Source organism: Euprymna scolopes, chromosome 16 (genome assembly GCF_053919585.1).
Source record: "Euprymna scolopes isolate OS-2025 chromosome 16, ASM5391958v1, whole genome shotgun sequence".
Lineage (NCBI taxonomy): Eukaryota > Metazoa > Mollusca > Cephalopoda > Sepiida > Sepiolidae > Euprymna > Euprymna scolopes.
This window is the reverse complement of record NC_136497.1, coordinates 50,349,162-50,363,100: the sequence shown is the minus strand read 5'-3', so window position 1 is coordinate 50,363,100 and position 13,939 is coordinate 50,349,162. Positions and strand designations below refer to the sequence as shown.

General features: G+C 31.7%; 1 protein-coding gene across 2 annotated transcripts in view; it reads right to left on the bottom strand.

Moving 5' to 3' along the window:
* Positions 1-13,939, bottom strand: part of LOC145295938 (uncharacterized) — a 132,810-nt gene that overhangs the window by 5,857 nt on the left and 113,014 nt on the right. Inside the window, exons 7-13 of one of the 2 annotated variants that reach the window (XM_080141818.1) lie at positions 13,565-13,645; positions 11,902-12,029; positions 11,431-11,484; positions 9,656-11,020; positions 5,651-5,851; positions 3,917-4,054; positions 1,508-1,669 (exon numbers count right to left, since the gene is read on the bottom strand). In XM_080141818.1, coding sequence (XP_079997944.1) covers positions 1,508-1,669; positions 3,917-4,054; positions 5,651-5,851; positions 9,656-11,020; positions 11,431-11,484; positions 11,902-12,029; positions 13,565-13,645 — 2,129 coding nt within the window. The remainder of the gene's footprint in view (positions 1-1,507; positions 1,670-3,916; positions 4,055-5,650; positions 5,852-9,655; positions 11,021-11,430; positions 11,485-11,901; positions 12,030-13,564; positions 13,646-13,939) is intronic. The other variant, XM_080141819.1, reaches the window with a different exon arrangement.

Genomic DNA, 13,939 nt, shown 5'->3' with positions numbered 1-13,939 from the left:
TATATATATGTGTGTGTGTATATATATATATATATATGTGTGTGTGTATATATATATATATATGTGTGTGTGTATATATATATATATATATATATATATATATGTGTGTGTGTGTATATATATATATATATATGTGTGTGTGTATATATATATATATATGTGTGTGTGTATATATATATATGTGTGTGTGTATATATATATATATATGTGTGTGTGTATATATATATATATATGTGTGTGTGTATATATATATATATATATGTGTGTGTATATATATATATATATATATATATATATATATATATATATATATATATATATATATGTGTGTGTATATATATATATATATATATATATATATATATATATATTAGTGTGAATGATTCTTTTCAAAATATACCATGTGAAGTTTCTGAATTCTGGATTTTACAACATTACAGGATTTTGTTTTAATCTTTTGCAAAAATAAAATTGAGATTTTATTTTCTTAAAATTTTTTTTTCTGTTAGTATGGATTTCGTCAATGCTGTTTTATTTACTTTTTCTAAAGACTTCTGAACATTTTTGGGATGACTCAAACAATTTATTAAATAGACTAAATGAAATTTGAGCATACACATGCCACACCAAAGCACCAATAACTAATATAGATTTGACAAACAAGCTGACTGCAATCAAATTCTCCCAAGCAATGCTAGGTTAAGTCAGTTTTTTTTTCCCCCCTTTAATAATTGTGGCTTAGAAGATGGGTGGGAGAAGTAGGCGTTATATATATTTTTTTGCTTTGGCATTAGGTAAATTTAGATAAAGACCATCTAAAAAGACAAAGAAATTAAAGATATCAAAAAGATGCTGATTTGATGTGAGAAGTTAAATCTGCATCTTTATTATAAGTCTTGCTTTCATTTTTTTCCTCTACCTCAGTATGGAAATAGATACTATATTGTAAAAGGCAAGTTGTATCTGGATTTTTAACCACATCTATTATACAACGGGCAATTGTCAGTTTGTATGTCCAGCTAAAACTTTAAAAACACAAAACAAACCCCCTACAATTTTTTATTGTCAGCATAACCCTTGAAAAAATATCTAAAATTTAGAAAAAAAGAGGGGTCGGATGATTATTTGTGTCATTGAATGTTATCAAGAATTAAACACGATTTTTAATGTTTTGTATAATTACAGACCAGGAAATGAGTCAACATTTTTTCAAATTGAAAGATGTTAACTCTGAATTTAATTTATTGTTTCTTAACTATTGTGATTTCTTTACAGGGGGGGGGGGGTAAACTCGATTTTAGTAGTGCTCTGGCACTTTCAGTAGCCCTCTGAAGGCCCAAGTTTTTTCTCACTCCTCACATAAAGGAATTTTGAGAGAGAGAGAGAGAAATCTAAGACTTTGAAATTTTCTATTTAATTTTTATGGCCCCAAGACATGGCAGGTAGCCCTGCTAGTTAATTTATAAAAGATTTCTGAAATTCATTGAGAAAAGACACAAAAACTTACATCACTTGAAACTGCTGTTCCTTTGCTATAGTTTCCAGTATAATTTGAAGATCCACTGTTATAATTGGTGCTGTAATTACTTTCATATTGACCACTTCCGGTGATTCCTCCCCCGGAGCCACTACCGCTGTTGCTGCCATAATAATTATCATTGTAGCCTCCCTGTAAAATGAGAAAAAAACAAATCTTTCAACATTTACGAACTTTAATGATAAAAGCAAAAAATAAGTTCAGCAAGAACTAATCAACTTTATGATCATTTGTAAGAAACGAATAAAGTTTTAAGAAAAACAAAAACAAACCAAAAAAAAAAAAAAAAAATTGCAATCATAATAAAATGACAAACTAATTATAATTACACAATAAGAAATACTTTATTATGAATTAAAGCTGAATTAATCTATGTTTGATCCTATTGTTAAGGGCCAATAATAAGACAACATAGTATATTTATAATATATTTACAGAAATATACAATAGTATGTGATAGAAAGACTGCTTGTTCTTCGTCATAGTCTCCTCTAAATATAATGTCCATAAGAGTCCATATAGTTATGAAATAAATTGTAGTCTTGTTCCATATACAGCCAATACTCTTTCCTTCTAGGGTTTATTATAATAGAATCCATCATCTTACATTTTCTTTCTGACATTTAATATTCAGAACCTGTTTGCAGGATTAGTATCAAAAATGACATCCATTAGTTTGTTCTCTGGAATTAAGCAAACTGTTAGAAATTATCTCCATTGGACTGTAATTTTGATGTGTATCTTTTCTTTCTTCCTCGACAGGTAAATAAAAGCAGATAGCACATTTCTTGTGTTATTGAAAAAGGCTTTTCAATGTCTTTCATTTTTGATTTCTTTGTTAACTTCCACAAACTCTATACAAGTTATGTAATTATTTGACTTTATAATTACACATTATTCTTGACAGCATCTGAATATTATTTTTTATCTGGTTTGAATGTATTTTGTGGATAAATTGATCCCTTTACCATATAAATCATGTTCCCAATTAATTAACCCTGTTTGCTTTTGAACATCTTAAAAAAAACTTCCCACTTTGAAGCAACCATGACATTTTTTACACCCCAGTATGGTGTGATTGTGATACACAACTGCTTGACAATAGTTTAAATTCATTAGATGTGAATTGCAATCTGTTGTCCGATGCAATACAGTCAACAACAAACAGCAAACTTGTGTAAAAAAACTAATGGTTACTTCTGTGGTTGGTTTTATACATTTTTAACATTTCCGGCCATTTGAGAAACTGTCTACCACTATTTTTTAATAGAAAGCATCCAGTAGGTCAACAAAATCTATGTGGATCATACACCAGCCAATCAGTTTTCAGTCAGGGTCTGAAATTTATAGGAGGTATCTTTGCTGGCAAAGCACAACGTTTGCATTGTTTTAACTTATTTTCTTTGTCAATACTTGTCCAATGCAGATCTTTTCATGAGACTTTATTCTCAAAATCCCCAGGTGATAGATACAATTTTTTTTAGCAATCTTTTCTATAATGTTACAGGAATAATCACTCAATCACCATACATTACTTCATCACAGATTGAATACACTTGAATTATGTTATGAAAAACATTGTCTAACATCTTCATTTTTCTAGTGTTACTGGAAACTCTTAAACGGCATTATAATTAATTTTTTTACTTCTACCTCAGTTTATAGAAGGATAGGGTGTTCCACAAGATATGTTTAGATAATCCATTAGCATGAGTAATGTTTGACGATGGGAGATACTCCATTTTATAATGATAATTGAGGAGAATGGTTCAATCTCTGCAGTCAGATGCAGTATGCGTTGGTAATCTTTTTTTGACCAATAAATCATTAGCAACAGCTTATGGTCAGTTTGAAACAAAGTGTAATCCATGAACAAAATGTTGAACTGCAAAAATAATTTCCAATTTTTCCTTTTCGACTTATGAGTAATCTTTTTTTTTTTTGCAAGTAATAACATACGAGTGATAACAATAAGTTTTCCATTTTGTGTAATATGCAGACTCATTTGAATGCTGTGCAAGCTTGCATCAGTAGTTAAAATGATTTTTAGATACAGATTGTAGTGCATTAACAAAAGTTATACATTGTATGAATGGAAATGGCTTAAGATAGAATTAAGGAGATTAAGTTTGATGGCTCTGACAGAATACATACACAAGATTGAATGTGATAATGTTGGTATAGAAAGTGCCAAAAGCAATTGTGTAAGTAGACAGGGATGGTGGGAGGGGGCAATAGAATAGGGTTTGTAGCTTCCAAATTTAAATTTTAGCATTCAAATTTGATGTAAATAGTTTACTTTCCAAGAAAAAAAAAAAAAAATCTTCAAATTAAAAAAAAAAAAAAAAAAAAAAAAAAAAAAATCTATGAAATATTTACAGAATAGTTGCTGCTTGAAAGATCTTTGTTACTGCTAAAATTGTAGTCACTTGATGGAGGGTTTTTGGAAGCAGCATATGAACCCACACCACTGCCACCACGCCCTTCTTGGTCAGAGTAGTTAGATTGGTAAGAGGACTGAAATAAAAAAAAAATGTAGTGTATAAAGATAGTGTTTTTATGTTATGATTTGACAATTGTCTACGCTATAAAATTACAATATAGTACAAGTCATCTAAAAAAAAAAAAAGCTTAAAATATTTTTTTCCTTTTTAAGTTCAAGTTCAAAAACGTAATCTCTAAATTTAAGTTTCAATAAAAATCAGTGTTTATTGACAATTTATTTTTGATAGAAAAGCAGAATTTTATTTTCAAATTTACGAGTAAACTATGCAAAAATATAAAATCATTTCAGTCTCAGAAATAATTATTTTGAGGCTGTGTTTGGTGATTAAGTACAAAACGAGTAGAACCCAGAGAAGACTATGCAAGACGTATAGAGAAACATGTTAACCCCCCAAAAAGCTTACGTTTACAAATGGGATAAAATTGTGGAATGGCGAACACACCTAAAGTTGTAGATTCAGTTAATGCAAAACACTCAATTTAAAGATTTCTAAGCTAAAGAAATTGAAATGCTTATTTTGTGGTGTGAGAAAAATATAGAAATGTTGGTTTTATTGCAAAGTTCGCCTTATTTACTGAATGACCCTTATAGACATAAAAGCTGATCTTTCCATTAAAACCATGTATCAAGTGTAAAAAAAAAGTTATAATTTCATGTAACTACATGAAATTTTATGCCTGTATTTACTTCAACTGTGCTCAATACTTTAGTAGAGTTAGGTATTAAGTTTTGAAAATATATATATATATATATATATATATATATATATATATATATATTACAATTAATCTACACAGAATTTTCCATGTTCCATCCTCGTGAGAATTCATCCAGGCCTGATGAATCCTCATGATGATGAAATGCGGAAATTCTGTTCAACTTAATTGTAATATATATTTTCAAAAACTCATATGGACACATGAAGAAACTGAGGCATAGAATACAAGTAAATTTTTTGTTCATAAAATGATATTACAAATGTACACAGAAAACCCCATCAACAGTTTGGTTCTCTTAACTAATGTTTCTTTACCCCCCACCCACTCAAGCTAATCCTAACCCACTCAAGCTAACAAAGACAGTCAACTTGCCATATCCACCAATTTCTTTGTAAATGAACAATTTTATTTTGTAACAAGGATCACGAAAATACATTTCTTGGCTGTCCATACAGCTGGGTGTGAACAAGGATCGTCAGTTCAGACCTTATTTTTACTGTAATCAAAGCATTGAGAGTACTTTTTAAAGTGCAACAGCTTTGAACTGTACATTCTTGAGTTCTGGGGTGGCATGTAATTCACATTTATTCTTTTATTTATGTAGGCAAGAACAAAAAGGGCTATCTTATTTATTAGATTTTCAAAATTTTTTTTTCCATAAATTTCTTAGGGAGGGTGTGTGGAACTTATAAAATTTTCCAAGGACTCATTAAAATCAAATTCATTGGTCCAAGGACTTACAATTAAAAAGCTATCAGAAATGTGTGCATGAAGATAAATATGCTGGTATATGTTACAGCTATAAATCCAATATTAAAAGTAAATTTAAAGCATTATATTAAAAAAGAAGAAAAAAAAAAAGTCGAGGTTGATTGATCACCAACTCACCTGATTGTCATAATAGTTGTTGTAGTTGTCATAATACTGGTCATTGTTTGAGTTGTTGTACTGTTGGTTGTAGGAATCAGTGGGATAGTCAGTGTAGCCACTACTTGTGGCCTCACCCGTTCCAGAGACCCCACCACCAGAACCACTGCTGCCACCACCCAGAAGACCACTGCCAGAACTTGTGCCACCACTGTTGCTAGACTGAAGAAAGAAGGAGTTGTCAGTCAATAAACTAATAGAACAGATGAGGATAATCCTTTACTTTAGAAATGCGGTCAAAAAATTTGGTTAAATATTTAAAAATGAAATTAATTTCGAAAATAGAAATAATTTATTCTGACTGAATTTAAGAACAGGTAAAGAGCTATTTTCATTTACTAGGAACTTTTAATGAAATAAATTTGAATGATCGAGTAAAAATTTGGCTCCTTTAAAATCTTAGGAGTTTTAGTTTTCAAATAGTCCAACAATTTAGATGGGTATTCTAATAGTCAAATTTTTTCTTTGTGCATTTAAAAATTTAAAGTTTTTTTAAATTTTTTTTTTAATGTTACTTATAATGATTAAGTGTCACCCTGTAGGTTTTCTATCCTTTGTTTAACATGTCTGTTCTACATCAGATGTGGATTGTACGATGGCAATAGTAATACAAAGTGACTTTCACCATCATTAATGTTGGTTTTGATGTGCAATTGCTTGGTCATTCTAAATCTTCATCAACCTGCCTCAATTGACATGTGTACATGTTTATCCAACCAAAACTTCATTTAACAAGTCCATACCAGCATAGGCAGTTGCAGAGCTAACTCCAGTCTGAGCATTTCCAGCCTTAATAGCAGAGTCATGAGTTATTGCTAAGATGCACATCATATCCACCAAACCATAGCTCTGCCATTCCTCTGCATTCATTCGCACATAACATGACATTACAAACATTTATGCTGTTGTAAACTTGACCTTGAGTAATAAGTGAAGGACAGGGTAGGATGGAAAGAAGTTCATGAAACTTACCCAATGCCATCCACACATGAGATTGAACAATTCACACCTTTCATCAGAACAGATCATATTGCTAAGACAAAAAGAAGTCAACAACTTCCAATTTGTCCATAGAGACCTTTAAGAGTCTGCTGTTAATTGGACAAGCAGTACCAACATATCTTCTACAGAGATAGTTTTTTTTCATAGGAATTAATCTACTTCACAACTTATTGCACCTCTTGTGATTCCAAGGATTATACTTGTGCAGAACACAGAGATCAAGAAAAATTGCTTGATTCCTCCAGAGTATACAGATTAAGGTCATTAATCATAACTTCCCGATACTGAACTTCAGCTTGTATTGGTTTTCCACAGGTTGAACTTTACACCCAATTCTTACAGATTCAGTAATCGACTACGTGAGAACCCAGTGGATGAGAGATGATCCTTTGTGCGAATATGAAACTATGGCAACACATAATGCTCACTATATTTAACCTAAACATATGCAAGAATAAAAAAACAAGATTGGAAAGGGTGCAGAATCGGACTTAATACTGAATTAGTTTTTTTTAAATCTTGAAAGAATCAATATTTAAATATTGTAAAACTTTAAAATAAGGAGTTGGAATTGTTTATTTTGGAATTTTAAGAGTCAAACTTTATACTTTTTGACGTCACAATATTGGAAAGCATCCCAAATGTCCAAATCATAATTGATATGCTGTCATAGTATAAACATTGACACCCATGTCCATATAATAGAGAAAATTTTAAATAAATTTTGTTAAATGCACAAATATTTTAAGTGTTTATGACTATTGGACTATTGAAAAATAATTTTTGTGTGTTCAGGTGAACATAAGACAAATTTTTTTTTAAAAGAAATCATCTATTTGCTATCATGGCATTTTTGGCTCAGTTTATTCTGAAGTCGTCTTCAGGGTGAGGCAGAACATGAGGCTACAAGTGACAGGTTGATTGTATCAAAAATAAAAGAAAAGTGCAAATTTGACATTCAAGAAAAATATTTTGGAAATGTTCCACTAACCAAACACTCCTGACAAACCCCACCCTTGTATATTTTTATAGCAATAATAACAGTTTCCACATATGGGGTAGTTGAAGGGGAGTTGGTATAGTTTTATTTGATAAGTAACCATCCACAACTAGAGCAAAGGGGGGGGGCATTTAAAAGAAAAAATTCAAATTAAAAAGATAAATTCAGACAATTAAGATTTACTTCCATATAAGATTTTTTTAGAACCTAAATTTTAAATTATACATTTAAAACTATCAAATATGTGTGAAGATGAGCCATAACCTAGCAAAAATGAAACAAGCACAATACAGGAAGATAGGATGAAATCTATTGGCAATTTTACAACCAATCAGTGATCATGGAAGGACTAATACAGATAAAGAGGTCTGATTTGGATTCACCTTTTTGTTTCAACTTCATAACAAAACTAAATACCTATTGTAAACAATTCATTGTATGCAATTTACTGAATACAAATTACTTAAACCATAAACCTACTATTCTCATTACATATAATATTGACAGTGTTTCAAACTTGGGAAACCCAAGAATTAAAGGATTTAGTTTGTAATTCTGCCCAGTCTTTCAAGGCTAACAAATAAGTAAAGTTTAAAAATAAAAAATGAATCTGGAGATAGTTGTAGATTACATTGGTCGAATTGTTGCACAAAGACAAAAGTAGTTTCAATAACTTAAATATAAATTATCAATCCTTATTCAAAATTTCTAAAATATAATGTAACAATTTTCCCCCAAAGTTGGTGTAAAATTGTGGGTTCATACCTTTCCCCAAAAGGTATTAATATGTAAATGACTACAATAGATCTGAACAAATTTGAATTTGCGGAGACCATAATGGTACAAATTGGGCCAATCATACCAACCCAATTTTATTAATAAATCAAATACAAAAATGGAAAATAATGAACACAAGTTCAACTACTAAAATTATAATTTGTATGAAATTGAAAATTAATATTTAAAAAAAAAAAAAAAAAAAAAAAAAAATTGGTAGCAACACCAGCGAAACCCTATGGTCGCTGAAGATGAATAAGAACATAGATATAAAACATACATGAATATTGTTACTGTAAAATGATAAAAGGGAAATCAAATTACTTAAGAATCATTTCCATTTTGTTAGTTTATAACAAATGAATTTTTTGTTGTTAGGAGTAGAAAAAGAAATCAAAGTTTTATGAGAATATTTTATTACAAAATAAAATTTACAAACAGAAAAGGAAAATAATTTGACATGACTCAACAAAAACACCAAATCGTTGAAATCAGTTTGATTTTCTTTTCATTTAAACTCCAAAATGATAAAACATCCTTTTTTTTTTTAAATAGCTTTATTTTACAAAGCAGAAAGCATTTTAATGTTCTGAAATATTGTTTTTAAAGTATTTCAGTTTGTATTAAAAATAAGTTGAAAAGTAGAGAAAATAAAAGAGGAATTTTCATAAAAGCAATAACTTTTTTTCTTTAACAAATATCCAAATGCACTTGTCAGAAAAACAATTCTTCCAAAACTGAGAAACAACTTTGGCTTTTTTAAACAAAAGTCAAAACTGCAATTCAACATGTCAGCTTTTTACTAAAATATCTTAGGACTTTTAGAAAAATAAATGATACTGAAGCAAAATCTATCTGATCAGACTCCTTGCTGAAATAAAAATCTCAGAAAAAATTGCAGTTTTGAGAATTTTTGTCAAATTAACGAAAACAAAATTTTCCTTGTAAAATCTTTAAGTAAAACAGCTTAATTTAAAAATAAAGTTGCAGTCTGTTTGCTATTGTATTAGTGAATGTGAAGAACCCATTTAAAACAGGAACTTCTTTAGTAATCAGTTTCAGAGAGATGAGAGTGGGGACAGATATAGTGGAGGGGGAGGAAGACAGGAGGAGAGAGAGTTCAATGGTAAAATAAAAATCATAGGCATGTAAGTACAATGGGGCACACCCTAAGAAGAAATATTTACCTGATATTTCTGAGTGCTATAAGGCCCAGAATACAAGCCACTTCGGCCATAACTGCTAGAGCCACTCAGTGTTGTTGATGATCCAAGAGTGCGCACACGGCTTGAAGAGCTGCTAGGAGATAGTCTGTCATAAAAACGACTCAAAGATGAACCCGAAGTCTGATTTGATGATGCTGGCTGGGGCAAAAGGCCACTGCGTTTATCCTGACTGAAGAATCCACTGTTGCTGGTGCCGATGCCACTACCCATGCTACCAGATAACCTCTTGCTTAAGGAATCACTGTAACTGTAATTGCTTCCCATGGTGTTATTGTTGTTTCCACTGTTGATGTTGGTGTTACTGTTGGGAAATGATCCAGAAAGACCTGACGACCGCATAGATGGCGGAGACAGCGAGGTATTATTCTGATTAGACCGAGGGGGATTTCCTAACAAGGAGCCACTTCCAAAATTTGTATTCTTCCCTTTGTTAGGGGTGAGCAGTTGATTGTTACTTGAATGACCCATTCCAACATTATTGCCACCTCCTCCTCCTCCTCCTATGTTATTGTTACCAACATTGGTGCCACCAACATTTCCACCACCACTTGATGTCATGTGTTGGGCGGAAGCCAACACTTGGAGGTTACGCATGAAATTAGCAGCCGCAACAATGTTGTGGTTCAAACCAGGCGTCACATTACTATTTCCAGGGGTACCTGCATTGGGACTGGGAAGAAGTCCAGGCTTGCCGGGACTGTTTGCTCCAATTTGGGGAGGGCTAGACAGATTAGAACCACTGCCAGAAGCACCCGTATTCCAATTGCCACTGCTGCCACCACCACTGCTTGCACCCCAATTACCACTGCCCCAGAGAGAACCTTTCTGTTGTTGTTGTCCACTACTTCCAACAAGAGGTCCAGCCTGTGGAGGATTTCCAAGTAATCCTTTGGCAATTTCACCAATACCAGGACCTCCACCACCACCAACAGGAGAATTCATGATTGGAGTAGCTGGTCCTCCAGGTTGCGTTGAAAGGTTCTGTAAAGAATTGGAATTCTGCATTGTGCTCATCAACTGGCCAAGTGCCATCAACTGCTGGATATTCAAATTTTGAATCTTCTGGAGATCCGAGAGAGAAGGAGTGTTAAAAGGAAATTTTATTGGTTTTGGTATGGCAGCTGCTGCTGCTGCCGCCGCTGCTGCAGCCATGTTATCTTTCAGGCTTGTGAGGAGTGGATTAACATCCGGCTTTGGCCGGTTCTTCTCTTCATTCGCTTCATTCATTTGAGACATCAGGTTTTGAACAAGGAGATTGGCTTGGGCAGTCATTGGATCTCCAAGTAAAGATGGTTTCTGGCCCTTGATTGCAGCTTGAAAGTTGGACTAGAGAGAAAAAGAGACAAGAGGAGAGACAAGAGGAAAAACATTAAGATTTATCCAGTCAAAAAAACAAAACAAAAACAAAGCAAAAAACCTCCCAGTATTAAGGGAGAAGTTAATTTTAAAAATAAAAGTATTCATATTTTATAGCATATTATGTATTTTTTAAATTTTTTTAAGAAAAAAAAAAACACCACAGTAACTGAAGGAAAATGAAAATACTCCAAACGGATATGTATACACCATGTACATGATAATGACCATAGAAAATTCGATAAGGATGTGAGGAGTTCCCCACTAAAAAAAAAAAAAAAAAATGCAACAAGATTAAAATCTCTGGTAAAGATCTTCAAAATGCATAAACAGTTAACGCTTAACACTTAAGTGGATACAAAAATATAAGTTCTATTTACCTGCTGTCCAAGTGCTGTGAGCATATTAAGTTGTTTTGCCAATGGTCCAGTAAACTGGGAGAAAGAGAGATAAACAAGCTTAATAAAATCTTGAAACAATTGGAATTTATGAAAATATACAAAAATGGTAACAAATAAATATTCACATCCTCTGAAACTTTAGTTATAGAACCAATTTTATAAATTGCTAAGAACTTTGTTTTTAGTCATAATGCTATTGTAGCATTCTAACATCATAGAAAACATTCCTAGGCGAGTTTAGCTTTAAGCTGTTTTTCAAACAGTAAGAAAACTCATTTTAAAAGGCAAGGCGAAAAGTTATAGCAGTTCATAGAAAAGAAATCTTCAATTAAAAAGAATGAAATAACTTGGGGGGGGGGGGATTTTAATATTTCTTTAATAAGTGTCCTATAACCATAGAAAAATGAAAATCATAATTTAATCTACACAGAAGTATAATAAAACACATACCATTTGTTGGCGTTGTCCCTGCATTTGAAGAGCTAATAAAATAATGAGTCCAAGTTGCATGTTCGGATTCATCAAAGGGCTCAGTGACACATTGGGGCCAGGGCCCAAAAGACCTGGAATATAACAAACTTTCACTGGATGGATGCAGCCTAACAAAAACGCATTCAAGAGTGGAAAACAATAGACTCTCACACACACACAAAAAGGTGGAATGATTTGGAATGGATCTCAAGTAAATACTTAATCAAATTTGAATTATAATTAAAATCAAATATTAATTTAAAGATGACTTTGATATTTACAACAATATCACATTTTAGAAATTATTACAATATTATAAAATTTGAATTTTTATTATAATACGAATATAAAAGCAATCTAGTAAATATCCTTATAGGATTTTATCTTATAAATTTGCAGTTGAAAATTAGAAATTTTAAATAATGAAATTGCCAAAAGTATAAATATATTGTATGTATGACTATGCCAAGATTGAAATAAAATAAAACAATGGGAAACTAATTCTCATTTTGCAAAAATGTAGATTGAATAACTTCAGATGATGAATTATACAATCCAAGATATTTCATAGATATAAAGTGGGAGCAAAAGTTAAAGGGAGTCTTTTTTCCAAAAATTCCATTTATTTCTGCTAACTCCATATCTCTTCCCCAATTGAAGAAACTAAATTTTTTTTGTAGTGATCACTGAACTGACAGTGTCTTGTGCAGTAGAATAACATTTCAACAAACTGCTCAATAAGGTGCCTCCAATAAAAGTCTACACAGAGTTGGATGAAGAGGAGTATTACTGCAATACAGGCCTGCCAACAGTAGGGGAATTGCAGAGGTCTTCAATTGTGTAGTAAGGCTCCCAACAAAGGAGATTCCTGCAGAAGTAGAAGGCCGTGCCAATAGTATTTGTTACATTGATGTATCAGGTGTTTAATGAAGTTTTGGCAACTGAGGTGATCCCTGATGAAGGGAACCAGAAACTGCTTGAATTACAAGGAGGCATCAGTCTCATGAATATAATGCCAAAGGCATTTTGTAGTTCTGAAAAGCTTTTAAAATGTTTGCAATCATATGCCCGATCCAGGAATTTAAATTTTCCATCTTTGTTACACCTGCATCAGCAACCCAGTTTTTTTTGCTGGGATACTGTCTTCCATATTCCTCTACTGCATCACGCAGGCAGATGATGTTCTTATGAAAATCCTTTGCTTCAAATTTATTTTCAACCCTACCATTTGTTTTAAAAACATTTGTAACTTTGTTTTTTAAGGTCAAACATAAATAATAGAATACACTAAAGAGAAAATCTTTGAATATTAAAAGAAAAAAAATATTTAACCTCTTCTCATAAAATATAGCTACATTAACCAAGGACAAATGTTGATTGAGGCTAAACAAAAAACATCAGATGAATGTGAAATAATAATACAGTGTAAATTCTATTAAGATTTTAGCTAGTTTTTATAATCCTTTTATTAGAGAGGGATACAATTAAAAAAAAAATCGATTCAAATTTAATAGTTGTCAGAATTTAATTAGATCTATAAAAATAAAACAGGAAGGATGGGAAGTAAAAATATAAGGGAAATGGAAAGATAAGGTTGGGAGCATAATCATTCAATCAGATGAAAGAAAGAAAGTGTAATTACCTGGTTTTGCATTGCGAACAATTGTCTGATGTATGTAGGTCTTTTGCAGAAGTTGTAGCGCTTGTTGGAACTGTTGTAATACTGAAAATACAAGCAGACAATTGTTACGGTCAAACGGCAGATTAAATTAGGATAACATTTCATTCTCCCTCCACACCAAGATAAAAATAAGTTCTGATAGGAGTACATAAAACAAAAACAGAACTAAAGTGGTGGTAGTGGGAGGGGGCACAGTTTGATGTTAAAAAAAAAAAAAAAAAAAAAAAAAAATCAGGTTGTTGCATAAGTTCCTGCAGTTTCATAAAGTTTTGTTCTAAAACCTGTTTTGATATTTGGCAAAGTTTTATATATCATTAGAAATATTTTTTTTTTTTT